Source organism: Trachemys scripta, chromosome 5, assembly GCF_013100865.1.
Source record: "Trachemys scripta elegans isolate TJP31775 chromosome 5, CAS_Tse_1.0, whole genome shotgun sequence".
NCBI lineage: Eukaryota > Metazoa > Chordata > Testudines > Emydidae > Trachemys > Trachemys scripta.
In genome coordinates, this window is record NC_048302.1 from 138803413 (window position 1) to 138829167 (window position 25755).

Below are 25755 nucleotides of genomic sequence, written 5' to 3' on the forward strand. Positions count from 1 at the left end.
CCCTAGGTCCTTTTCTGCAGAACTGCTGCCTAGCCTTTCGGTCCCTAGTCTGTAGCAGTGCATGGGATTCTTCCGTCCTAAGTGCAAGACTCTGCACTTGTCCTTGTTGAACCTCATCAGGTTTTTTTCGGCCCAATCCTCTAATTTGTCTAGGTCCCTCTGTATCCGATCCCTACCCTCTAGTGTATCTACCACGCCTCCTAGTTTAGTGTCATCTGCAAACTTGCTGAAAGTGCAGTCCACACCATCCTCCAGATCATTAATAAAGATATTAAACAAAACCGGCCCCAGGACCGATCCCATGCTTCAGGACATCAACTGATCACTACAGTTATTAGGATGGGATATTTTGCCCTATATACAACAGTGGCCAGGTGTACTAAGATTTTTCATCTTCCTTTAAAGCATCAGGTGTTGGCTGATGTAGGAGTGGATGGAGTAATGGTCTCCTGTGTTAAAGATGGGTGCCCTGGTAGTCTTTTCCTCATCCCACGCTGGAGAAAGAGACAAAGTTTATACAAAATCTCCATCTCAAGTGCTTGTTCTCTGACTCTTTAGCTTGTGATGCCTGTTGACTGACATTAACTGTAGCTCTTATATATAAAGACACCCGTTAATTTTGTATATGGGTGAATGTCAGGTGGTTTAAATTAAAGGTAAAGCTGTCTCCTGGGTACAGGGAACAAATACCATGCAACCTCTGACCCTCTGTGCTACTTTCAAGTAGCAAGCTTTGCCCTGCGCATTGGGTCTTATCTGATTTAATCCATTAGAGAGAGTTTCATGGGGGAACTGAATGTTGCTACAGAGAGTCTTGGGTCAGTTTCTTCTGGAAGATTCCTGTATTCTTCTTCATCAGAGGCCAGGTGTTTCCCAGAGACATTGACCAACAGAGAAGGTCTTAGCAGCTCCCATTTGCCCTTTGACCATTATAAGTCTCAAATCCTGGTAGCAGCTCCACCAAGGGGATTGTCCCTTAGCATACCTGTGAGATCTAACGGCATTGATGACCCCCAATATTTTGAGAATGGCATTTCTCATCTTGCTGTTTCTGGCAGTAGCGTGAGAGCCACCTCTGACTGGGCTTGCTCTCTCAGAAGAGGTGGGTGCAGTATTGCAGGTAGGGAATGCGCTGTCCCACTCTTGTTGAGTGATATTGTGTAGGATGGTGGCAGGAGAATTAACCCCTCTCTATTTCCTGTTCCAGACAGAGATACATGAAGGGATGTTCAAGGTCACCATGCTGCCTGGAGATGGGGTTGGCCCGGAGCTCATGCATTCTGTCAAAGAGGTGTTCAAGGTAATAGCCACTTACTCCTCATTGAGAATGAGGGGGAGATGGAGAAATGACATAATGGCAGGAGTTGTCTTGCAAGGCAGCTGGATTGTGTATGTGGCTCCTGCCATATCCAGGCGGGATGTTCTCTTCCCCTTGCTCCCAGACGGTTGTGGATGGATAAAGCCATTTTAGTTCTTAAACCCTTTTCTGTAAGTTAATTGAAGCTCAATTCACTTCTTCTCTTTAGTGCTGAGGTAGGGTTCTCGACTGAGAATCCTGGAGGATGATGTCCCCTGTTCTCCCCAGAACAGGTTCAACATGGGTAGCAACCATGCCAAGCTTCCCACATATACCCCAGTGTGCACTGACCCTAACCTGCAAGGGCCCATTTCGAAGAGTGAGAAGATGAGTTCAGTTTCTCTGTCCCAGTCAATTCTCGTGTCTCTGATGTGACTGCCGAAAAAATCTCGTACCTGCTGTGGTGGTGGGTCTGATGTGGATGCTTGAGTCATCTACACCAGTTGTGTTAGGGGTTACAATGCTGTTGTTGCTCAAATGTTTGGAACCCTCTTAACTGTGTTTTAACCATACTCCCAATCCATCCTACAGTCCTGCCCTGACCAAGGGAGTAGCACAGTTTGGGGGCAAATTTAAAACACAGATAGACACTGGCTTTGTTACAAGACAAACCTGCTTTTAACCATGGCAGGAGCAACTGTCGTAAATGAATCTCCTGATATGGAGGTAGTTGTATAAAGTCTCGTCTGCACTATACGAAGAGACTGGACTGAGATCTGGGAGCCAAGTAGTCATCAGATGGCAGAAACTTTCATTCGGAAAAATAATTTAAAATATTTCATGATTGGACACACAAAAGGAAATGACTGAATCTCTTGTAGTAGCTGTTAGGTTACTGGTCACTCCCTTTGGGAAAAGAATCCAACTCCAGAGGAATGGCTCAAAAAATATAGGAGGTGGTTGTTATGGAAAGATGAGTACACCAGTTACGTACCCAGAAAACTAGCCAGAGGGCAAATAGATACTTTGGTATTTGGTTATCGTTTATTAAATACTCAAAATACATTCGCTTTCTAAAAAACCAGCACACCTCTCCAATTTTTTTGAATGTTAATATTTGATAGACATGCCTGGTTTGTTAAATATGCGTAAGCAGAGAATTCACTCAATTTAATAAAATCACTGAAAATGACAAGTCCTGAGTAGTGTCAAGGTGCTCTCTCTAACAATGTAACACCCTGTTAGAGAGAGACCATTGTTTATATTTCAGTATAATGTTTATCTAAACCAAAGTTCAGTGTTGTGATGATTATTGTTTGTGTCTGATAGTTACATGCCTAGGATTTGTAAACCTGTTATAACTTCCTAAACAAAGACATAGTTTCAAAAACAACAGCATTTCACTATGAATCTGGAGCTGGATTGAATAAGTGACCTAGAGATCAGAGGCTCTGATCCCATTCCTGATCCCTAAAACCATTCAGTCCCCCTCCTCCTCCTCCTCCCAGTACACACCATCCTCAGCCTATGCTCAGAGAGGAACCAGACACTTGAAGGTGAAAGGCTCCGTGTCCCAATCTCCTGATCCACCCAGTTACCAAGCTCATTTTGGCTAATACATATAAAGAGATTTAATGAACAGCCTCTGAACTCTTGACATCTGTGTCTGTATTGGGCAGGCTGCTGGCGTCCCTGTGGAGTTTGACGAGCACCACCTGAGCGAAGTGCAGAACATGGCGTCAGAGGAAAAACTGGATGAGGTTGTCGACTCTATGAAGCAGAGTAAAGTGGCCATTATAGGTATGGGATGGTGGCAGCTCACTGACTGCATCTGTCAGGTTGTTGCGGATTGTGGGGGAGTTAGGGCCCTGCACCCCTCTTCCCGAGATTTACTGCGACTCTTAACCAGCCAGTAAAGCAGAAGGTTTATTTAAGGACAGGAACACAGTTTCAAGCAGAGCGTGTAGGTACGACCAGACCCCCTTAATTAGGTCCCTCTGGGAGGTTCAGGGAGCTTAGACCCCAGCTTGGGGTTCCCTGCGTTGCACCACCCAGCCCAAACCGAAACTAAACTCCCCGCCCCTCCCGCTGCTCCTCTCCTTTGTTTAGTCTTCCGGGCAGAAGGTGTTAATTCTCCCCACCCCCGTTCCTGGCTCAGGTTACAGCTCAGGTAGCTTCCTTCAAGGGAAGTCCCACATCCCCACTGCAATCCCCCTGCAACATTCCCAGGTCAAATCTGCCCTGCTCCCAGCTCCGTCACACAGGTGTACACGGATCTTTGCCCACTCCATGCTATAGAATCTCCCCCAGCCTCCAAACCGCGCTTTCAGACTGTGGGGCTTTCTGTGGGCTGACGATTGGAGAAGGAAACCTGGTGCCAGTTTTCCTGATTTCTATCTCCAGCTCTGTGACCTGGAGAGGCTCACGTAACTTCCGTGCCTCAGTTTCTCATCTGTAAAATGAGACTGGTACTTATCATCTGACCAGCTGGGGAGTCTCAGGACCTTTCTGACCCTTGGATGGAAAGTGTTTGGCATGTTTAGTAATAAAAAGGGGACACTAAGGGTTTGTGACACTTTGGTGCAGGTAGATGAGGTGCTTCTAGGGTAATCTTACTGCCTCCCCACACAAGGGGGGGTCATGCTGCTGTCGCATGGGAAGGAGCAGAACAGCTTTTAGCTTTCTCTGCTCTGATGTGTTTCATACACCCGGGATCCCAAAGCACTTTGCCCAATGCCAGATCCACTGTGGTAGTGCAAGATCTGTGTAAAGAAGACTCAGCAGCCGTAATGCACTTAGCAGTGGCTCATACAGTGCAGGACCACTTTATCTTACGTAGTATCTTCTGTACAAACTAGCCTATGTTGGCTTCTAGATCTGATACGAGTGCACTGCAGCTTGGAATGTTAGACCCTGCTGATGGCTGAGGGAGTATTGGGCAGGACACCGGAATTGTGCCAGATTCTTTAAAAAGTGCCTGGGGATTTCAGTCTTCTTCCCAGAAGTTGCCAAGGGTAGTTGTAGCAGTCTGGGTGGTCTTGTCTCCTCCAGCCAGCACTCCTAGTATCATCCTAGAGTCCTAGATTTTAAGGCCCGACAGGACCACTATGATGATTTAGGTTGACTCATTCATGCTGCAGGGCAAAAACCTTCACCCAGTGATTCTTACATAGAGCACCTTAGGGCTCAGATTTAAACACAAATCTTTTAGAATGAGAGCCAGTCTCTACGTAAAGACTTCAAGTGATGGAGGATTTACCACATCCGTTGGTGAGCTGTTCCAAAGGGGAATTACTCTGACTGCTAAAAAGTTGCATCTTATTTCCAGCTTGAATTTGTTTAGTTCCAACTTCCAGGCGTTAGATCTTGTTCTACCTTTGTTTGCTAGATAAAGAGCCCGCTAGTATCTGATGTCTTCTCTATGTATAAGAACTTATAGATGGAGATCAATTTGCCTCTTAATCTTATCTTCAGTAAATTAAATAGATTCAGCTTCTAAATATCCTGTGGAACTCTTTGCCAGAGGATGTTGTGAAGGCCAAGACTATAACAGGGTTCAAAAAAGAACTAGATAAATTCATGGAGGATAGGTCCATCAGTGACTATTAGCCAGGATGGGCAGGGATGGTGTCCCTAGCCTCTGTTTGCCAGAAGCTGGGAATGGGCGACTGGGGATGGATCACTTGATGATTCCCTGTTCTGTTCATTCCCTCTGGGGCTCCTGGCACTGGCCACTGTCAGAAGACAAGTATCCGGGGTAGCCGTGTTAGTCTGTATCTACAAAAACAACAAGGAGTCTGGTGGCACCTTAAAGACTAACAGATTTATTTGGGCATAAGCTTTCGTGGGTAAAAACCTCACTTCTTCAGATGCATAGAGTGAAAGTTCCAGATGCAGGCATTAGATACTGACCCATGGAGAGCAGGGAGTTACTTCGCAAGTGGAGAACCAGTGTTGATAGGAGACGGGATCCTGAGCTACATGGACCTTTGGTCTCACCCAGTCTGGCTGTTCTTGTGTTATCCTGACCAGGCATAAGTTCAGATTCTGCTGTGAGACTGGATCACATAATATGTGGCCTAGAGGTACCAAGGGGCCGGACCCCAGTGAACTCTGCGCATGTCGTGCAGCACTGTAAGCTCCTTCCGCAAGGGTAGAAACCAAATCCCCTTTCCTCCCCCATGTGCCATGCTGTGGGGTCTGAGGGTTTATAGTAGCTGGTAGTTGATTTTGTACATGTGCTTTTTTTACCAGTTATGCTGACAGTTCTGTCATTACAGGAAAGATCCACACTCCCATGGAGTACAAAGGAGAACTGGCTTCCTATGACATGAGGCTCAGGTGTGTTTCTGTCTTGCATGTTCAAAGCCCCTGCACGTCAACAGAAGTCAGTAAGAAATCTCCTACTGCAAACAAGCTATTCAGGGTGTTCTGGACACCTCATTTATGAATGACATTCAGGCACTAAGTGCAGGGCAGGGGTGAAGTTCATGGGTTATCAGAACACAAAAAGGCATCTGCAAAATTTTCACTGGCCAGACACTTTGTTGTTCTTACTCATGATCCGTTGACTCTGCTTCTTGCCGTGTCTTGGAGATCCTCCAGGAAAAGTCGGTAGGTGGGGTTCGGGATGACAGTTTATGGACACGTCTCACAGGGGGCCCAAGAGGCGTCACTGGAGAAGGGAAATGGGATTAGCAAGTGGCCAGCAACAGGGGCTAAGCTTGTATGGAAGAGTCTCTCTTTAAAATTCTGATCAAGACGGGTCTGTACTATCGCACGGGATTTATTACTGGCCTGGAGGTGGGAAGAGATCTCCTGATCCTGCTGTTCCTCTCACAGGCGCAAGTTAGACCTGTTCGCCAACGTTGTCCACGTGAACAGTTTACCTGGTTTTAAAACACGACACAACAACTTGGATCTTGTGATCATCCGGGAGCAGACGGAGGGGGAGTACAGCTCTCTGGAACATGAGGTAGGGGAGCCTCTGTCCTGCACCCCATCCCTTTCTGTGCCATACGGGGAGGCCAGTTCCGGGCCTTGTATCTGGTACTTCCCTGATGGCACAGCATTAGACCTTGGTGAGTTTCCCTGTCCTTGTGGCCTCGTCCTCGCAGAGTTTGGCTCACATCCTGCTTGAGTGATGGTGTTAGAAGGAGCGTGGGGATATGGGGAAGAGCCATCCTGTGTGATGTGGGTGTTTGGAGGGACAGACTGAAGAGGAGAAGATGCTTGTAACTAGAATGTGTGACAGCCAAGGGGGCAAAGAGGGGCTAGAACTATCTACAAGGACTGGAAGTTTGTAAAGCCCAAGTAGGAAGCGGGATCAGTGTGGAGTCAGGAGCTGTAACCAGGAGTGGTGGCGTGACTCCAGGGAAAGGAAAAAGGCCAGGGACTGGGAGAAGCTTCCTGCCAGCATTCGGCTGGAGAATGGTCTCCCAAGGAGAAGTGGTGCTTTGGGGGACATACTAGTCTGGTCAGAGCCCTGGAGAAAAGACTCTCAGGGCCGATTCCACAGTGATGACTGAGGAGATAGGCGGCCTTGAGTTCCTCAGGGGCCTCTCCCTATGGGGTCACGTGTTTGCTCGAGGGGATGCACTACATCTCTTCCTCTACTTTCCCCAAAGGAATCAGACGGGGAGTTAAACTCCACTTCCCTTGGAGCCTGAGCCCGGGGTCAGTCCAGGGGCGATAGCTGCAGGCAGTGCCATGAGGCTGGCGGGGCTGAGTGGGATCTCCTCGTTGGAGATCCCACTCAGCATCCAGCTGTGGCAGAGCACAGGGTTGTGTGGCACCTGGTCCAGCACAACCAGAGCCGCTAATGGGTTTCCGTCAATGTTCAGAGCGTGAAGGGAGTCATTGAGTGCCTGAAGATCATCACCCGGGACAAGTCGCAGCGCATCGCCAAATTCGCCTTTGACTACGCCACCAAGAAAGGGCGTTCAAAGGTCACAGCAGTGCACAAAGCCAACATCATGTGAGTGCGATGAGACGGGTCTGATAGCACAGGGACCAAAGTGGGTGTCTAGCAGTTACGGGATACGCAGCAGCTGCCAACCAGGAGCTCTTTGAAGTCCCCTCTCTGTCTCCTGGAAGAGCCTTTCCGTGCAACTCGGAGTTGAGTGATGCTGACGCTTCCTTGGCATTAGTGCTCTTTGCACATGCTTAAAACACCAGCCTGGGTGTAACTGAGAGCCCAGCAGTGAGACAGTCGGGCCTGGCCGTGTGGCTGCAGGGTGTTGGCGGGGAGGGTGAGATGCTTGTTCGCTCTCTGGGTGAAATCCTGGCCTCATGGAATTCATTGGCAGAACTCCCACTGACTTCAGCTCTGTCTATCATCCATACACCTACGTCGGTGGGTGCAGCGCGACCTGCCCGTCTCTGAGCCGCTCTGGGTTCAGTTCAGACAGTGAGCGTTTTGAGAGGAACGGTCAGAAAGCGTGTTGGGTGGCTGAGTCCGTCGTCAGGCCCCTGCTGTCCCCGCAGGGGAAGCCAGGGCAGCCTGGAGTCTCACAGTGAATGTCTGTCGCTCTCTCCTCAGGAAGCTGGGAGATGGGCTCTTCCTCCGGTGCTGTGAAGAGGTGGCAGAATTGTATCCCAAGATCAAATTCGACACCATGATAATTGACAATTGCTGTATGCAGGTGAGAATGGCTGGCGGTCCTGTCCCCTGGGGCACCCCTCTGGTGCTGATCTTCTGCTTGAACAAGGCAGGTAAAGAACCTAGCTTGGTAGCCAGCAAGCTCAGGTGCCACTTGGAATGCTGTCTGTGACCTGCCTTGTGAGGGGCGCAGTGTTCACTGGGCTGTCAGATCACCTTGTATCATGTTCTGTGTCATGCACATGGACTCGTAGCGCCTTCCTTTCGGGGCTGTGCCAGGAGCTGTAGGTGCCCAGCACCTCTGGTGATCAGCCCCTCGGGACTAATTGCAGATAATCCCATCTTGCAGAATTCTGCTTGCCTGCAGGAGTGATTCTGACAGGTGAGTAAATTCTCTGTTTCACCATCGGTCCCCCCAGGAAAGCTTGGAGGTACCCAGGGTTTGCAGGCTGGTACTTCTCAATGACAGTTTTGCCAGGTTTCTCTGATTTTCTTTCTGAGAGCGCGCAGGATCTCAGCCCTGGCGGTGGGATGTGTGGGCGGGTGGCTTTATTTCGGTAATATTCCCAGTGCCTGTTGGTCCTCGGCTGCTCGGGCCCTGGGAGCAGCCACTCGTCTTGCTGCTGTACCCTGGGGACTCTTGAGGCAGCTACACTGTCATCTCAGTTCTCCTCTCAGCCCTGTGCGGCGGCCGAACCTGGGTGCGTCCCAAGAAGATTGTTTACCTATTAATGCCCAGGCACTAATCTGTGAAGGTCATTGCTTGTTGGCCAGTCTGGGGCATGGGGAGATCTGCCCTTTGGGTGACCCCATCAGCACTGGTGTGCCCTGAAGGCCCCGAAGTGCTGCAGAGTAAGCTAGCCGTGCTGATCTGTAGCAGGGGGGGGAATGGTCTCATGCACGTCTACTTCTGTTCCCCTCGGCGTAGCTGGTGCAGAACCCCCACCAGTTCGATGTCCTGGTCATGCCAAACCTGTATGGAAACATCATTGATAACCTGGCTGCTGGCTTGGTGGGAGGCGCCGGCATGGTTCCCGGGGAGAGTTACAGTGCCGAGTACGCCGTGTTTGAGATGGTAAGGGACCCAGCTCTGCCACAGCTTCTGTCCCCCACTTGGGTGACTTCCCTTGCTCATCCCCTCTCCCAGTTGCTTTGTTCCCTGTCTCCTACCACTGGGCCAGGGGATCCAGAGAGCCCCTCCCAGGATGGGGCTGGACGGCACCCCCCCACACACTCCCCCCACCCCTTCCCCCACACACACCACGGCAGCAGTGTAGAACATGGTCTGATTGTGGTTCTCTTCACGCAGGGTGCTCGCCATCCCTTTGCTCAGGCCGTGGGCAGGAACATTGCCAATCCCACTGCCATGCTGCTCTCCGCCGCCAACATGCTGCGGCATCTCAAGTAGGTGCTTGTTCTCGGATGTGCGCATGCTGCATTGCGTGTGGAGGGAGGGAGAGGGGGGCAGGGCATGCCAGTCTCTGGAGGGGGCAAGCCAGGGGGACGGGTGTGAATTCCACTGGCATACACAGGGCTGGAGCTGAAACGTTTGTTCTTTTTGCTAGCTTGGAATATCACTCCAATGTGATCTCCGATGCGGTGAAGAAGGTGATTAAAGTCGGTAAAGTGAGTACCAGGCAGCCCTGAGCCCTTACCTCTTGCCTGTCCTGGTCCAGAGCTCCTGGCGTATCTGCTTCCTTTCTGGAGCCTGCTGGCTGGAACTTCTTTCTGCTCGTGTCCCCGTGAGGGGGAGGCAGCGCATTGTTTGCCACTGGGTTGAGACTGTAGGGGAATTCCTTAGCCCGGGACTGGCCTTGCGTAGCGTGGGGACTCACTGCACCAGAACAGACTGATTCTCAGGCCCTGTTCCACTCTTCTGTGTCGTTCTTACCTGCCCCAGACCGATTTCCTGTTGTGACGGCGGTGGAGATGTTTGGGCCCCACCCCAGGGGAGTTCTTGGGTAGAGTTCACTCTTCTCAGGAGAAATCAGATTCCCAGGCAGAGGTCACTGTCTCGCCATCTCCATGGCCAGGTTATCAAAGCTTCCACTGAGCCAGGCCGGCCAACTCGTTTGGGCTGTCTGTGTTTGTAGAACGGGACGCAGTTTGTAGAGGTTGCTGTGTTAGTGTCTCGCTCCCTGCTCGTCTTCACGCCTGATGCTGCTAGTCCCTGCTGGCTGTGGGGGCTTGGCACGCGTTAGTGTCTATTCCAGTTTGCAGCAGAGCTGTGGGGGGAGCACAGGAGGTTTTCAGAAGGGGGATCAGGAGCTGGGGGAAGCTGCTTTGCTGTCACCATGTTTCCTGTCCCATCTTGTGTTCGTTTCCCTGGGTTCACATCCACGTTTCTCCCTTTTTGTTTCTCCCCCTCCCTGTGTTGGATTTTTAGGTTCGGACGCGGGACATGGGCGGTTACTCCACCACCTCGGACTTCATCAAGTCTGTGATTGACAACCTGCACCCACACTATGGTGTCTAGGTCCCCACCTGAGTGTGGGAGTTCCTTGGACTTCACTCTGATCTCCGGCACCCATTTCTAGTGTACAAACCGAATGGACCTTTCTCGCCCTGCTCCCACCCCTAGGGGCAAACCTGTATCATGTCCCCCACTCTTGGGCTGCTGGAGCCAGCCCGCCTGAAACCGCAACCCGAAGGGGGAAGGGACTCGCCTCTCCCCCAGCCCAGTTATCAGTTACCAACCTCAGTCATGGTCAGATGTTCACCACAAAGAGATGTGGTCTGAGTGCAGGATTGGGAGCCTGGGGTCTGATCCTGGCTCTCCCACTGGTTCATTGTGCAGCCCGGGGCGAGCCAGTTCACCTCTCTGTGCAGTAGGGATAGCGCTCGCCACCCTACGCTGCATGGGAGTTCAGGGTCAGCTAGGTCACCTTTGTACAGTGCTTTGAAGCTGGGAGGGGACAGCCTAAATATTCCACTGCTGCTCCAGCTAAGGCCCCCCTGCAGTGTGGCTGACTGGGGCTGTCACGTCCACGAGCTCTCGTCTCATCCCTGATTGCTGCTGCAGGAGCATCTGCCTACTCCAGAGGGGCTTTGCCGTAGCTTGGGACCATCCGGGGTGGAGACCCCTGTCCACAGAGTGACAAATGAAGTCTAGTATTGGCTTGGAGTGAAGTAGAATTTCATCCCTGTTAATCTGAACAGATGGAAAGTAGGAAATTTCAGTCTCTCCTGGTGTGTGTGTGTGTGGGGGGGGGGGGGGGTGTGGAAGCTTTTAACTCTGTGTTCTCCTAACTTCATCCCCCTCCCAAGGGACGATGCTTTCCCCACTCTGTTAGCAATAAAATTCAGCACTGACCTTGGAAAGAAGTCTTAGGCACTGACCAGAGCTCGAGGGCAACAGGCCTAGCCCGCTCCTCCCAGATCAGAATGGCCCCACACAGGTAGGCTGACACTCCAGGACACGGTGATGTTTCCAGCTGACGCAGACCATCCTTGGGGCCTGTCTGTACCTCCAGGCTGCTTCTCCTTATGTCCTGCCAACCAGCCTCCCTGCCGAAACTCCAGCCCTTCCCTCAGGCTGGCTGCTGGGCAGTGCTCTAGGCCGGTTCGCCTGCCCCATGGGGTGCGCTTCAGAGCAGAGTGCAGTCCCCATTACTGTAGCATCGTCCTGCCTGTCGTGCACCCTGCCTCCCATCGTCGTTCCCTGCAACTCAGCGTGTGCTGGGCAGCCTTCCCCTTGCATTCGTATGGGGCTAAGCCGTGGGGTGCACCTGGGAGAAGCAGGGGGGTTATGAAGAGCGCGGGGCTCTGCAGTGACTTGTCACATTCCCCGAGAGCAGAGCAGCTTCCCTAGCCAGGCCTGTCTAAGGAAGAAGAGGCCCAGGCCCTGCGTGCTGTGCATGGGCTGCGTGTTTAAAATGTGGCATGAATGACGCGCTTGCTGCTTTGCATGCATGGTGTGCACTGGTGTCATTGACACGCCGGATGCCAGCACCTCCCCCCGGAGGCAGTCCTGCTCAAACACTTACACCCACGCGTGCATGTACACTAGTGGGAGCTTCTGAAACACTGGGCCTAACAGTGAAGTCCTGTAGGGTTAAGGAGACCATGACCTCTTCCCTGGGTAGAATTCCAGCTGGGCCGGGGTGGGGTCTGGCTGTGGGGGAGACCGGAAGGACCCGAACAGCAAGGCTGCAGGTAGCTTGTAGATGATGGATTAGGCAGGCAGGGCTGGGCCAGGCATGCACCTCCGGGCTCTCCGGCCCCTATCGCGGTGCTGGGCCACTGCCGTGCAGGCTGGGAGCGCGCTTCAGGAAATGCAGAATGTATTTATTGGGCTTTGTACTAATACTCATGAATAAATTATCACACTCTCCCCTCCCTCCCTGCCTCTTCTCAGGTGCTGCGTGTCTCCGTGAGTCCTAGTTTCAGCCCTGCACGCGGAGCTTTCCCCAGCACACGTTACTGGGCACGGCACGAGGCACCCTCGGCCCTGCCCTGGTAGGCCAGGGCAGGAGCCACATCGCTCCAGAGAGAGAACCCGGCCATGCTGAGCCCTGAGCGGGGGGAGGGAGGGAGTTGGCCCCAGCAGGAGGGGAGCTCTAGAAGCTGCTTTTTTCCTGGTGGGTGGAGGCGAAAGCGTTGCCTCAGGGAGCCAGCGGAGGGTGGAGCATGTCTGGGCCTCTGTGCAGGTCATAAGGATTGGCCTAATACCTCTGCTATGTAGCGATTCCTTCCGAGAGATGGGGGGGGGAGACAGCCCGGGAGTAGGAGAGCCTGGTACGCTCCTTCCCTGGAGTTCTGTGCCTGCCGTTTAACAAGTGTGCAATGTGTGTGCAGGTGTCGAACATTGGACCCTGGTCACAGATCAGAGCCCCAGGGTGCCTGGTGCTGTACACAGAACAGAGAGAGGGTTCCTGCCCATCTACAACCAGGCAGGTGGGGACTACAAGGAACCAATGAGAGAGTATTGATAGGCAGTGGTATCCGTACCCCAGCCTCCTAACCAGTGTCACGGGATTTCTTTTGTTGGCGTCCCATCGAAGGAGCGATGTGGAGGAGGAGGTGGTTTTGTGGCTGTTTCACAGGGACCTCTTAAGGGTGAGGGCAGCAGAAGAGAGAGCAGGCCAGGGCTCCTTTGAAAATGTAGTGCTGGGGGCCGGAGGCTGAGGGTGGAGCACGTCTGGGCCTCTGCGCAGGTCATAAGGATTGGCCTAATATCTCTGGCGGCAGGAGCTGCTCCCTCACTAGCGAATGAGATGATCGGTTGGGTGGGGACAGGCTGAGAAGGGCCTTGATGTGCCAGAGGAGGGCTGGGAAGAGAGGAAAATGAGCCCCAGCGGCACTCTGCATGGGTCGAGGGGGGGCAAGAGGGTGTGGGTGGAGGCTGGAGAGAAGGGCCTGGCAGGGGAGAGAGAGCCGGGGTGGGAATGGAAGAGGAAGGCTGAGGGTGGTGTTGGGTGGGCAGCAGATGGCAGCAGCAGTGAGGAGAGAAGAGGCAGGAGCAGGAGAGAAGTCCAACACGCCCACCACAGGGAGCGCGAGCAGGGAGCCCGCTGCAGAGGCTGCATCAGCCAGAGGGACTCAGGTGTCCTGTGCTCCAGGCCGGCTGCCCACTCAGCAGCTTTGCGCAGGGGGGCGGGGTAAGATGAGCCTGTTCAGACACTGGGACCAGTCAAAGCGGGGGCCGTCAGCTGCACCCCCCGCTGCCTGCCTCCGACTACCTGCTGGGCTCCCCTCCCGTCTCTCTGGTACTTTATTTAGCCCAATGAAGAGGGATGTCGGCCTGCAAAGCCCCTGCGTGTCCCCTACTACAGCTCTGGGGCAGCGCAGTCGGAGCCTGGGACGTGGTGGGGGAATTGCTGAGTAGTTCAAACTGATGGTAACTGGCCTGGTTACGGTTTGAAAGGGTTCGTACCAGCCCCTCAGGAAGCTGGTGCAGAGATGGGTGAGGTAGGATCAGAGTGAGCGAGCTGACACCGGCACACCCCTAGGCCTGCCCTCCCTCCCTCCCAGGGCCAGTGGGTTTCTGGCCAGCCTGGTTTCCAGTCTCCAGCAATGAGGCTTGTGTCTCTTCTCACTCCCACGGGCAGGAAGAGCTACTCCTAGTGCTCGACCTCAGCTGCCCCCTTCATCCAATCCCATTCTTCTCCCTGGGGGGGACATCGCCTCCCTGCCCCCATCCCGGCTCAGTGAGCACTCAGGCCTGGTGCGGGCGGGCGGTGTGACTACATTGCTCAGGGGCATCACTCCCCACAGGAGGCCGTTATGCTGACCTAAGCCCAGGTGTAGACAGCGGTAGCTCACCAGGAGAATTCGCCCATCGGCCTAGCTACCGCCTCACGGGGAGGTGATGTACCCAGGCTGCCGGGAGAACCCTCCTGTGGGCAGAGGGCGTAGCTACTGTGAAGTGCTGTAGTGGTGCACGTGTAGACAAGGGGTCAGCAAAGCTAGATCTTGGCTTGCTCTAGCTAAGTCGATTCTCCCAGTCTCTCCCTGACGCTTGGCAGATGCAGCTCACAAGTATGTTACAGTTCTTTGCTCCTGTATCAAGAGCGCCAGCACCTCTGTTTCATAGATTCATAGATTATAGAACTGGAAGGGACCTCGAGAGGTCATTGAGTCCAGTCCCCTGCCCACATGGCAGGACCAAATACTGTCTAGACCATCCCTGATAGACATTTATCTAACCTACTCTTAAATATCTCCAGAGACGGAGATTCCACAACCTCCCTAGGCAATTTGTTCCAGTGTTTAACCACCCTGACAGGAACTTTTTCCTAATGTCCAACCTAGACCTCCCTTGCTGCAGTTTAAACCCATTGTTTCTGGTTCTATCCTTAGAGGCTAAGGTGAACAAGTTCTCTCCCTCCTCCTCTTGTTCCCCAAGAGTTCGGTGGGTTTAAATGCTTGAGGGCAGGGTGGGCAAGGGTTAGAGTGTGATGGGACTGGAGGAGAGCTGCTGGGCACAGCGGGGTGTGTGTGCCAGGGCAGGGAGGAAGGCAACACTAGGTGGGCAGAAGACGGGGCAGGGATTAGCATGGCAACCTGAGAGCAGGCGTTTGTGAACGCTTGCCTGGGGGGATGCTGGTTTCCATAGCGTGTGGGGGAGGCTGGCGCTGGGTTTACCTGCATGTGCCCAGCTTAATTGTGTGTCTCTGCCCATGTTTCTATTCGTGCTCGGGCTGATGGGCTCATGGCTCTGTCCTCACAGGTGTTTGCGGCTCCTACCCATTTAGTCCCCTCTGAGAGTGTCATTAACAGGCTGCGGTCTTCCCCTGCAGGCAGTGTCCTGCAGCAGCAGCGAACCAGGCCCTGACACTGGCCCTTTCCCTTCCGCCCTTCGCGATAGGGCTCTTTATCATCACCCCAAGCTGTTTGGCGGTGGTGGCTTGTCCCCGGTGGCGAGTCTGGGCCCAGTCCTACACTGCTGGGAGTGGTTCTGCAGCTGGGCAGAACGCTGCCAGGCTAAGGGGCGATGTCTAAACGGATGGAGGAGCAGCCCCGAGCGTGGGGGAAAGCCCTTGGAGCCTGGCCCCAGGGCAGGGCTCACCGCAGAGGCGAAGGCGGCTGGCAGAGCACACGGGCTGGAATGCTCAGAGGGCCCCTGCAGCGTACCGGTCTGTGCCGTGCTAACAGGCCCCGCCCCTCTCGTTACAGGTGCGGACGGCAGACATGGGCGGATACGCCACGTCCATTGACTTCACCCAGGCTGTGATTGCAGCCCTGGCTGACTAGGCCCCACAGAGGCTGCAGTTCCTCCCGTGCTCCTGCTTGCTAATCCTCACAGCTTTGAATCCGGCTGCCTGGTAATTTATTGCCTTCAAGGGGGAGCGTCCCCATGCACTGGCCTGTCTCTGTCATGCACAATAAAGCAGTCTGCTGGCCACATCTCTTGCTGGGGGTTTCTGCCAGGAGGGGGTGCTGTTTGATCTCAGCCCTCCCTGCACCTGAGCGAGGGACTGGGCATACAGCCCGCTCTACCCCCAGGGTCTGGGGAAAGAATGTAGGAGGGGCTTATAACCAGTCCTTGGGAGAGTGCATCCCCCACTTCAGCAGAGGCCCAGCTGGGTGGGGGCATAGAATGGACATCACCCCCTAGGCTGCTAGTTGTAAAAGGAAGAACAGGAGTACTTGTGGCACCTTAGAGACTAACAAATTTATTAGAGCATAAGCTTTCGTGGACTACAGCCCACTTCTTCGGATGCATATAGAATGGAACATATATTGAGGAGATATATATACACACATACAGAGAGCATAAACAGGTGGGAGTTGTCTTACCAACTCTGAGAGGCCAATTAATTAAGAGAAAAAAAAACTATTGAAGTGATAATCAAGCTAGCCCAGTACAGACAGTTAAGAAGTGTGAGAATACTTACAAGGGGAGATAGATTCAATGTTTGTAATGGCTCAGCCATTCCCAGTCCTTATTCAAACCGGAGTTGATTGTATCTAGTTTGCATATCAATTCTAGCTCACCAGTCTCTCTTTGGAGTCTGTTTTTGAAGTTTTTCTGTTGTAATATAGCCACCCGCAGGTCTGTCACTGAATGACCAGACTGGTTAAAGTGTTCTCCCACTGGTTTTTGAGTATTTTGATTCCTGATGTCAGATTTGTGTCCATTAATTCTTTTGCAGAGAGACTGTCTGGTTGTAAAAGGGTCATCCAGTAGTGCTGGGGGGCGGGACTCAGCAGCCTCCACCTGCCCCCGCAGGGACCCCCCTCACAGCAGGAGGGAGAGTCAGACCCTTCCCTGCTCTCACCCCACCCAGGGCTCTTTCCATCCCCTTGTCCCAGGGCAGACATTGCTGCCTTCCCCCTGGGGGAGCAGAGCTCAGGCCACTGGCCAGGGGCTCTCACTAGCACGGGTTGTAACATCTGCTCTGCATTTTGTCAAAGCCCCCCCAGGCCTGGCTCAATGCTAAGAATTGAAACAAACATGATGTGTGTGGCCCCAGAGCCTTGAGTCACAACTGCTGTCTGACCCCCCCCCGGCCCCTGCTCGTTGCTGTGCCATCTTTGAGCGGCAGTGACCTGAGCAGCAGCAGTTACAGTTCGCGCGGATCACAGACGACCCAGGCCCAAGCCGGACTAGATTCAGATGGGAAACCAGCCGGCGGTGATAACGGCTATAAAACTACAAACGCCTGGCGGCAGGTAAGGCCAAAAGGGCCCATGAGAGCAGCCAGTCTGTCCTCCTGCTTTCACACCATTCAAGGGGACCTGGCTAGCCTGCTGCTGAACCCAGCGATTTTAGTTAGGCTCAGATTGGTTCTCAGGTGCCTAGACTGGTCTGGGGGCCAGGCAGAGACTGAGACCCCAGACAGCGCAGGGGATAGAAGTGGTGGAGAACCTGCCCACCTCCGTGGCATTTGTCTGTAACACAGTAAGTGTTGGAGGCCACTTCTGATCAATCCACCATTTCGGGGGGCGTTCTAGGCAGCAGTGGCTAGAACCCCGCTATTGGAGAAAATGGGGAAAAAACAGGAAGCCCCGGGCTGTTTGTTGGCCCTGAGGCTGGGGATGTGCTGGCTTGCAATTGTCTATAGCCATTGGGTGCAACAGCCATTCTGTGTGCCCCCAAGCTCAGGGAGGGAGCACTGAATGGAAGAGTTAAGGGACCTGTCTCTGCTGTCAACAAACATGGGCAAAACTGAACTGCTCATTTCCAGCTTCTGGTCATCTCTGAACCCCGCCCCCCTGCATCCTACTGAGGTTTTATCCTCTCCCCCTTGCTTGGTTTTTAGGACAGGGGTTGTAAAGGGCCCTGTGGGGTGGTCTAGCACAGGGAGGCAGCGGAGCCAGGCCAGTCACCCCAGGAAGAGCACACAACGGTTATCGTAGGCAAGCATACAGTGCTGGGGTGCAACCCCAGCTTCCCAGTGCACACCATTGCTGGGGTCCTGCCTGCAACACGGGCTCAGCCATGCAGCCTGAAGGAGGGACTCACAACTGGACACAACCTGCCCTATTTTAAATCTTTCCCCAAGAAATGAAAGCCCTCGGGCCTGAAGCAATCGTCTTCCTGGGGCTCATGCTCTGGGCGGCTGCAAACCTGCAGAGCTAGAAGCCAGAGGCCAGGCCGAGCTGGGGCAGCACAGGGAAGTCTTGATCTTAAAAATAAAGAGGCTTGAAAAGCTTGAGACATTTATTGTTAGTGGAAGTGTGTTTCAGTCACAGGTAGGGCCAGGAGGTCATTCCACTCCCTCTGCTTCCGTAGTAACACCCTGTGCAGTGGACGGAGCTCAAGGCTTGAGCAGAAACACAAACCCTGGTCCCTGGCCCAGCAGTCCCTCCCCCCTGCAGGGCCAGGCTCCCCCTGGCCACCGCTGCAGTGCAGAGGGGAGGTGGTAGCTGTGCCAGATGCTGAGTCCATGGGAGCACGTTCTGCCGTAGCCGCCTGAGAACGGAACAGCCCAACACAGGCAGCTCCAGAGGGGCGGACTCCAAGGTCCCAGCCCAGACGCTCCAAGGAATAACCGTCTCGGCCACGTCAAACCAGTGGCTAGGCACAGCCCGACGTGCCGCGAATGGAGCCTCTGCCAGAGCGAGCCCAGAGCACTGGAAGTTCTGCAGAGACTCAGGTGAGACGCCAGATACCAAACCGCATTTAACGCGGCTGCTCCGGCTGGGGACATTCTAGGACACGCAGCTGCCTTGAAATGCTGGACAAGCAAGAGGTTTAGCGAGCCGGGCAAGGGAAGTGTCCTGCCACTGTCTGGGTGCTGAGCAGTCAGTCCTGCTGCAGCCCAGGTCCCCCGGCGTCCCACAAGCAAGGCCTGGTAATGCCCCCCCCCTTAATCCTCCTCTTTGACCTTTTTCTTTTTCTTCTTCTTGTCTGACTGGGGGGGCTCTTCCTGGGCCAGTTTCTTTTGCTTCTTGGGCAAGGGCTCTTCTGCCAGCCCATTCTCCTCCAGCGAGGTGTCCTGGTGCTTCTTCTTTTTCTTCTTCTTGGGCTCTGTGTTGTTTTCCTGAAGCAGAGAGGGGGGGGTTAGAGGGGCCCTGTGAACCCCCGGGGCATAGCGCAGCACAGCCTGTGCTCACAGGCCCACGCCCTGCTGGTGCAGGAGGGCCTGCGGAGCAGCTCAGGTGTCACCTGGGCTAAATTGCAACGCTCTGAAAGGCTGGCATTGGCGGATGCCTTCGCTGCGTGGACACGTGGTTTTCTAGGCCAGATCCCCTAGCAAGTCCCCTGAGAGCCACAGAACAACATGGACAGCAGCAGCTGAGAGGAGAGCGCCACCCAGGGGCTGGCCAGGACTAGGACCAGCCCATTTCACAGCCCCAGGACAGTGGTGGTCCCAGCCCCGTTCCCTTTGCTTTCTCCTCACTCCCTGCCATGTGCTGGCTGTCCTGCCTGAGGATCTGAGACCTGGCAGACAGTGGCTGCTCCCACACTGCACCTGCCATTCCATCACAGAATTGCCCAGCGCATTGGCCTGCAGTGGCAGCGTGTCGGACCCAGAGCGTCTGAGCTCTGGGACATCATCCCCTGCAGCCAGGATTCGGGGCCTCCAGGAGCTTCAGCCATCGGAGGGAGACGTGCCCCCCCCAGCACATTCCCTGTGGAGGCAGGACACGGATCTACGAGCAGGCTGTGCGAGCGCACTGGGGCTCCAGCTGCATTCTCTCTCATCCTCAAACTCTTCCTTTGCAACCCTATATGGCAGGCCAACTAACAGTGTCGACAGCCTGAGTCTAACTCCCAAATGTAGCTCTATTCCCACGACGGGGTGAACGCTCTGAAGGGCCCACTGACCGGTCGGCCGTTGCACTGATTAAAGCATGCAGGCAAGGAGCATGTAACCAGATCTGTGCAATCGGAGGCATTGCCTTTGGGTGTCACAAGGGGATCAGAGCATGTCTGGGCGGCAGGCCGACAGACACTCAGTGGAGCTGAGGCCCAGGTCCCACGCACCGCTCAGCAATTCCCAGAGCCACCTGCCTCTGCCCCCAGCCGCTGCCTTTTGCTACTGTGTGCAGGAGCGGAAACCTGCATCGTTCCGAGCTCCCTAGGCAGGCGGTGGACCCCCCGAGCCCCCTCCTCTCCCTCTGCTGGTGAGGCTTTGGACAGGACCTGTCTGCATCACACAAGTCATGATGGAAATACCAGGTCCAGGCCTGCCCCATCAGAGAGCAACACGAGGCCTCTGCGGCCAGCCTAGGCCCGAGGGCGCATTCCTGGTTCTTTACCTCTACCTCCAGGGTTGTCTCCAGCACAGAGTTCTCGGCTTCCTCAGCAGCTGCTGCCGCGGCCAAGGCTTCCAGCCGCTTCTTCTCCCGCTTCTTCTTTTTCTTCTCTTTCTTCTTGATTTCGGCAGCCACCTCAGTAGCCTAGCAAAGGGACAACGGGGCTCCATCAGCGCTGACCATAGACCATGGTGAGGGGCAGGCCGGGCTCCCCACTCCCTAGGTGTCGGATCAGCCTCATTAAATCAGTTTTTGCCTCCAGCAGTTGGTCAGGCAGGAGATTTAACATCATGTCCGGCACCCGCCCAGGAGTCCTGAGCACCTCAGGCCCACTCCCAGCCCCCTCACCTCCACCATGGCCTCCTTCATGACATCGAGATTCTTGCGGGGCGGCTCTCCTGTCTCGTAGAAGGCCAGGCGCTCCTCGACCTGCTCCCGGAGCTTGTCCCCAAAGATGCTTGTCGGGACATCTGCAGAGAGGGGGCAGTGTGAATGACAGGCTGCTAGCTACAGCAAAGCGCACCCACCCCATTCACAGCCAGCTGCCCACTCCCCATCAACCTCCAGCCCCTGCCATCCAGCTGGCAGCCCCCTTTTCCCAGCCCTAGAGCCGGCTTTGCTCAGAAGACAGGTGTCACCATTCACTACGTGAAATGCTGTTGACGAAAAATATTCCCATCATTGCAGAAGCCGCTGGGATTTGCATGACTGACACTCCACTGGGCTCCAGCTCGGCATCTCATGCCACTGGGAGGGGCAGTGCCCAGGCAGGACCCTCCCCCAGTCGGGCTCAGCAGGGGCTCGGGTGAAAGCGGCACCTGAGAAGCAGTCTATTCTGGAGGCGATGGTGCACTTGTTGGCCAGGTAGCGGGAGATGCGCCCCTTGTTGCGGGTAGCCGCTCGCCCAATGAAGGTGGAGTGGAATATCAGCCCGTACTTTGGGGTGTTGCCACGAGTCTTCAAGGCCCTGGAACAAGTATGGGAGTGAAGGTTGCTCTGGAGCCCTGACCCTGCTGGGGCTGGTGACCGACCGCTCAGAGTGGCCTCTGGCCAGACACTGCCAACCCAATCCGACCTGCTTGGCCTGTGCTCAGGGGGGTGACCACACCTAGGTGGCTGCAGCCGTACTGCGGGTCTGAGGGCCAACCCCCGACCACACAACTCTGCTCCATCCTGCACCCCCAGAAAGCAGCAGAACCGCGGCTAACGCACTAGCTATGCCAGACGCGGACAGCCAGCAGGCGTCACACTCCTCACAGGCTGGCAGACGACAGGAAGTGAGAGAGCCGCTTTCCCTGTGACCAGAAGGGAGCTGGCAGTCACCCTGGAGCAGCAGTGACTATGGATGCCTGGGGGAGCCATGGTCCACCAGTACCTAACATCCCAGCTGCAGCAGAAGCTGCCTGGCCCCTTCTCCTTCCCAGGAGTCAGATCCAGGTGACAGCCAGGCCTGAAATCCAGGCCAGGTGCTGGTCACCTCCCAGCTACCCCTGCATGGCTGGCACTACTGTCTCTCAGCCTCTGCCCGTCACTCCCCCGCCCCCCAAGTGATCAGAACAGCTAACCTGCTGCAGGGGTTCCCTGGACAGACCCAACCGTTCAGCAAGAGTGAAGGAAAAGCCTCGGTGGTCGCTCAGAGACTGGGGCTGGTTTATCACTGACGCATGCAGCCGTGTCTGGCCAACGTGTCAAGCCCAGCGGCCCAGAAGCCTGCCATCACCACGACCACCCTGCAGCTGTACCTGAAGAGGGCCTTCTCCGCCCCCAGGATCTGCACCGTTGAGGCCGGGTACTTGGCCAGGTTCGTCAGGCTGCCGGCGTGGGAGATCAGACGGGCGCCCACCTGCAGACAAGCCAAGGAGACAAGCAGGGTGGTGAGAGAGCTGAGGCTCTACCATCCAGCTGCTTAGACTACAGGCCCCAGCATGCAATGCTGCATTCTGTGCCACCTGGGCACAGCCCTTGGTGGCCGGTTAGGGCCCTTCGGCTAGTATGGGCACGCTCCCCAGGACACGGATCAGCAGTGACCGCGTCTCAGCACAGAGCTCAGTGGATTGACAGATTCTCACTAGAACATCATTTCTGTGGCCTGGGAGAGCACAGATCACCCCTGCCCCAGCCCGAGGGCACTCACCACTTCCCCGATGAGAGCGGAGAGACTGGGAGCCACCTGGCCCATCTTGGAGCGCAGATACTCCTGCAGGCCCTTGCGGTACTCGGACAGCGAGATCACCCGGCTGGAGAAGCTCTCGATGTTGATGAGGTCGATGGGGGAGATATCCATCCCTGCAGAGAGCAGATGTCAGTGCACGACAAGAACTGCCACTAGGCCAGGGCGACCCCTGGGGGGCGCTGCAACCCCGGAACTGCCACCCCCAAGAGAAGCAGCAGGTCAGAGTCCTGAGCTTCCCCATTACCATCAGCCAGTACTAGCCTATGGGGTGGGGAGAGAATTCCTCCCCTGACCCCCTGCCCCTCCCTCAGCCTCTGCTCAGTGCATGTCCTAATCAAGAAGGAACAGGTCAGATGATATGGGGAGCCCAGAGCAGCCGTGCCCCCCCCACTCCTCTGAGCCATGTGCAACATATTCATGAGCCCTCAGACCCCGGTGCCAGCCCTCCTGCCCCCCCCCCCATGAGCCCTTAGACCCCAATGCAGAGACCCCGGTGCCAGCACTACTGACCCCGCCCCCCATGAGCCCTTAGACCCCAATGCAGAGACCCCGGTGCCAGCACTACTGACCCCGCCCCCCATGAGCCCTTAGACCCCAATGCAGAGACCTTGGTGCCAGCACTACTGACCTCCCCCCATGAGCCCTCAGACCCCGGTGCCAGCACTGCTGACCCCCCCATGAGCCCTTAGACCACAATGCAGAGACCCCGATGCCAGCACTACTGACCTCCCCCCCATCCCATGAGCCCTCAGACCCCAGTGCCAGCACTGCTGACCTCCCCCCCATGAGCCCTCAGACCCCAGTGCCAGCACTGCTGACCTCCCCCCCATGAGCCCTCAGACCTCAGTGCCAGTCCTCGAGACCCCCCTCCAGCCCTCAGGATGGTTTTAGAAGCGCCGCTAACCCATGGATGACCGAGAGGCGTCCAGAATGGCCTGGGCCTTGGCGCTGTCCATCACGATCTCCTCCAGCCCCTCCAGACTCTCCTCGCTCAGCTCCTTGCGGTTCCCGATGCACTTGGCCAGGCGGCAGTACGTGTAGTTGTCACTCACGATCTTGATGAGCTCTGGGAAGTGATACCCGTACCACTCTCTGCAGGAGACCAGAGGGGAGCAGTCAGGGAGGGGAGCCGATGGACCTGCCGTCTCCTCCCCCCCAGCAGACGTGTCTCCCTGCTAACAAGACAGCCCAGGTCACAGGCTCCCTGGCTGGGGTGTACGCAGGGCAGATGCTCTTCCTCCCCTTTCTATGCAGTCAGCGCTGGGCGTCGCGCTGCCTGCGGTAAGCACCGGGAGGGGGCGATGCACGGGCTCCACACGAACCTGCCATGCAGGCCGGCGCGCTCGGCACACAGCGCTACCCCCGGCCTCAGAGAGCCCTCACCTGACGCGCATGGAGAAGGTGTTGATGTCCTTGTCCAGCTGGTCCAGCAGGCTGATGGACTGGATGATCATGTTGTCAACTCTGTTGACGTTGAATTTCACTTTGGCCCGTGAGTAGCTGTGCCCCAGGCCCAGCTGCGCCTTGGAGGCCGACTGGGCAGTGAGGCCCTTCACCAGGGTGTGGAAGTGCAGGCGGATCCCTGCGGGCACAGAACATCTGTGAGCACCGAGCCCCATCCCGGGACGGGCCAAGGAGTGAGGGCAGCCTGGAGTGAGCACCAGGCCCCTGCCCATCTGCCCCCGGGACAAGCCAAGGAGCGAGCACCGGGCCCCTGCCCGTCCGCCCCCGGGACAAGCCAAGGAGTGAGCACTGGGCCCCCGCCCATCCGCCCCCGGGACAAGCCAAGGAGTGAGGGCAGCCTGGAGTGAGCACTGGGGTCCCCTTAATATCCCAGCACCTCCCCTCCAACGCAAACAGGGACACCCCCCCACACACGCAGGGCACTGGGGGACAGACCCAGGCGTATCGCCCCCCCAGGGGGCCGTCTGGCATCTCCATGCCTCACTAGAGCCCCTATCTCGTCTCACCTCGTGTGATCTCTGCCACGACCCCTCCAGTCTGGCACTGGTAACCCAGCTCCTCTTGGATGGCAGCCCCAATCTTGGCATCGCTGACTCCCAGCAACGCTTTCTTCTTCTTGGCCGGCAGGTTGGTCTCCAGGAGCAGCCTGAGGTCCTCATGGAGAATCCCTGCCCCGGGAAGAGGGAGACGTTAACGGGCTGTGCAGCTACAGGGCAGCAAGGGGAGCCCATAGGGGAGCAAGTCTCCAGTCCAGCCTCACCTTCCGAGATGGCATTGACATTCTCCAAGGCACTCTGGGCGGATTTGAACGGGGAGAAGGCCACCAGTCTGACGATGCTGTGGAACTTGCCGATGTTCAGGATGCTCTCCTCCACCTGGAAAGGGCCACAGGGCAGCGGATGAGTATCACACAGGGCCACCTGGGACCCCAATCCCGCAGGGGGGCCAGCGTGGGGCCCAGCAGCACATATACTGACTGAGCACAAAGCCCCCCATGAGAAATGCGGCTAAAGCACAGGCTGCAGCCCCAACACACAGCGTCTCTGTAAGAGCAGGAAGCGGCTGAGATAGAGATTGCTCGGGGACACTGCATGCTGGGACCTTAAGTCTCCACCGGCTGTACCATAGACAGCACCAGCTCGAATCACCTGCCCCCTGTAAGCACCCTGGGAGCAGGGGAGCAGCGAATACCTCCCCCCTGGCCGGGCAGCGCGAGACCTGCGCACAGAGCCGGCGCCCGAGTGCTCAGACCCACGTGACTGACATCACTGCTTTCAGCGGATTGACAGATCTCGGATGTTCATCACGGCACTCACCAGGTGCCTGCCTTACACAAGAGGTTCAGCCCCACTGGCTGGGTTCACACGCAGCCCGGAGCGACCCACCTTCCTAATGGAGTCCGGGTCCTAGCAGGGCCGCCCAGGGGATTCAGGGGGCCTGGGGCAAAGCAATTTCGGGGGCCCCTTCCATAAAAAAAATTGCAATATCACTTGCCCCCTCCCCGGGTGGCCCTGGGTCCTACCGCCATGGGACAATCCCACTCCCGGCAAGCCGCCGTGCTACACCCCTCCATGCAATGGGACAGCGCATCTGACCCCCCTGCAAGGGCCCATCTCAGCTGGTTTCCCTTCCCCCACCCCCAGAAAGGCCAGGGACGGGGGGGGGGGGGAGAGAGAGAGAAGACCACCTGTTGTGCCAGGCACCAAATGTTCCCCTAAGGCAGTGACAAGCCTAGGACGGGGGCCCCAGGGAGACCCTGAAACCTCCCGGGCCCCGCCACGCACGTGGGCACCCACTGGCCCTGCTCTGGGGGCTCCAGCACCCCCCACCCGGGGCAGCAGGGACAGGATAACCCCCCCCGATTCCCCGGGGCCGAGGGGCGCGGCTTGGGCCCGGGGCCCCGCACCTGGGGCAGCAGCAGGCTGATCTCCTCCACCTCCCGCACGGCGAACAGCGCGTAGCCGGCCGCGTGCTCGAACAGCACGTGCAGCAGCACCTGCGAGAGGGGGCGTGAGAGCGGGTGTGTCCCCCCCCCCCCCCCCCCGGCCCCCCCCCCCCCCCCCCCACACC

General features: G+C 56.0%; 2 protein-coding genes and 3 non-coding genes across 6 annotated transcripts; 1 reads left to right on the forward strand and 4 right to left on the reverse strand.

Moving 5' to 3' along the window:
- The first annotated feature begins 445 nt into the window (after window positions 1–445).
- IDH3B (isocitrate dehydrogenase (NAD(+)) 3 non-catalytic subunit beta) lies at window positions 446–15746 on the forward strand. Of its 2 annotated transcripts, none has more exons than XM_034772103.1 (11): window positions 446–472; window positions 1208–1300; window positions 2977–3097; window positions 5578–5638; window positions 6140–6272; window positions 7141–7274; window positions 7839–7941; window positions 8827–8973; window positions 9208–9302; window positions 9464–9524; window positions 15516–15746. In XM_034772103.1, the coding sequence occupies exons 1-11, from the start codon at window positions 461–463 to the stop codon at window positions 15591–15593; spliced, it is 1038 nt and encodes a 345-aa protein (XP_034627994.1). In that variant the 5' UTR covers window positions 446–460; the 3' UTR covers window positions 15594–15746. The 2 variants fall into 2 exon arrangements, with proteins under 2 accessions (XP_034627994.1, XP_034627993.1); XM_034772102.1 differs by lacking the exon at window positions 15516–15746 and adding an exon at window positions 10285–12237.
- A 2246-nt stretch (window positions 15747–17992) lies between these two features.
- On the reverse strand, window positions 17993–25681 carry NOP56 (NOP56 ribonucleoprotein; the record flags this gene model as incomplete). The annotated part of the gene is given in 11 exon segments (XM_034772177.1): window positions 17993–18829; window positions 20052–20192; window positions 20397–20518; window positions 20867–21015; window positions 21791–21891; window positions 22183–22334; window positions 23126–23313; window positions 23605–23803; window positions 24192–24353; window positions 24446–24560; window positions 25592–25681. Coding segments are annotated over 11 exon segments (1593 nt in total), but the record flags the coding sequence as incomplete, so codon positions are not given.
- LOC117878632 lies at window positions 20277–20345 on the reverse strand. The gene has a single exon (XR_004646035.1). It is a non-coding gene; the product is annotated as a small nucleolar RNA SNORD57 (small nucleolar RNA).
- Window positions 20665–20735, reverse strand: LOC117878633. The gene has a single exon (XR_004646036.1). It is a non-coding gene; the product is annotated as a small nucleolar RNA SNORD56 (small nucleolar RNA).
- LOC117878636 lies at window positions 23384–23519 on the reverse strand. The gene has a single exon (XR_004646039.1). It is a non-coding gene; the product is annotated as a small nucleolar RNA SNORA51 (small nucleolar RNA).
- Window positions 25682–25755: the final 74 nt, after the last annotated feature.

Excerpts from the sequence above, each read along its gene's own strand:
- IDH3B (XM_034772102.1), top strand. Across the intron at positions 1,301-2,976 it reads CTGTCAAAGAGGTGTTCAAG|GCTGCTGGCGTCCCTGTGGA; the intron begins GTAATAGCCACT and ends TGTATTGGGCAG. Across the intron at positions 9,525-10,284 it reads AGGTGATTAAAGTCGGTAAA|GTTCGGACGCGGGACATGGG; the intron begins GTGAGTACCAGG and ends TTGGATTTTTAG.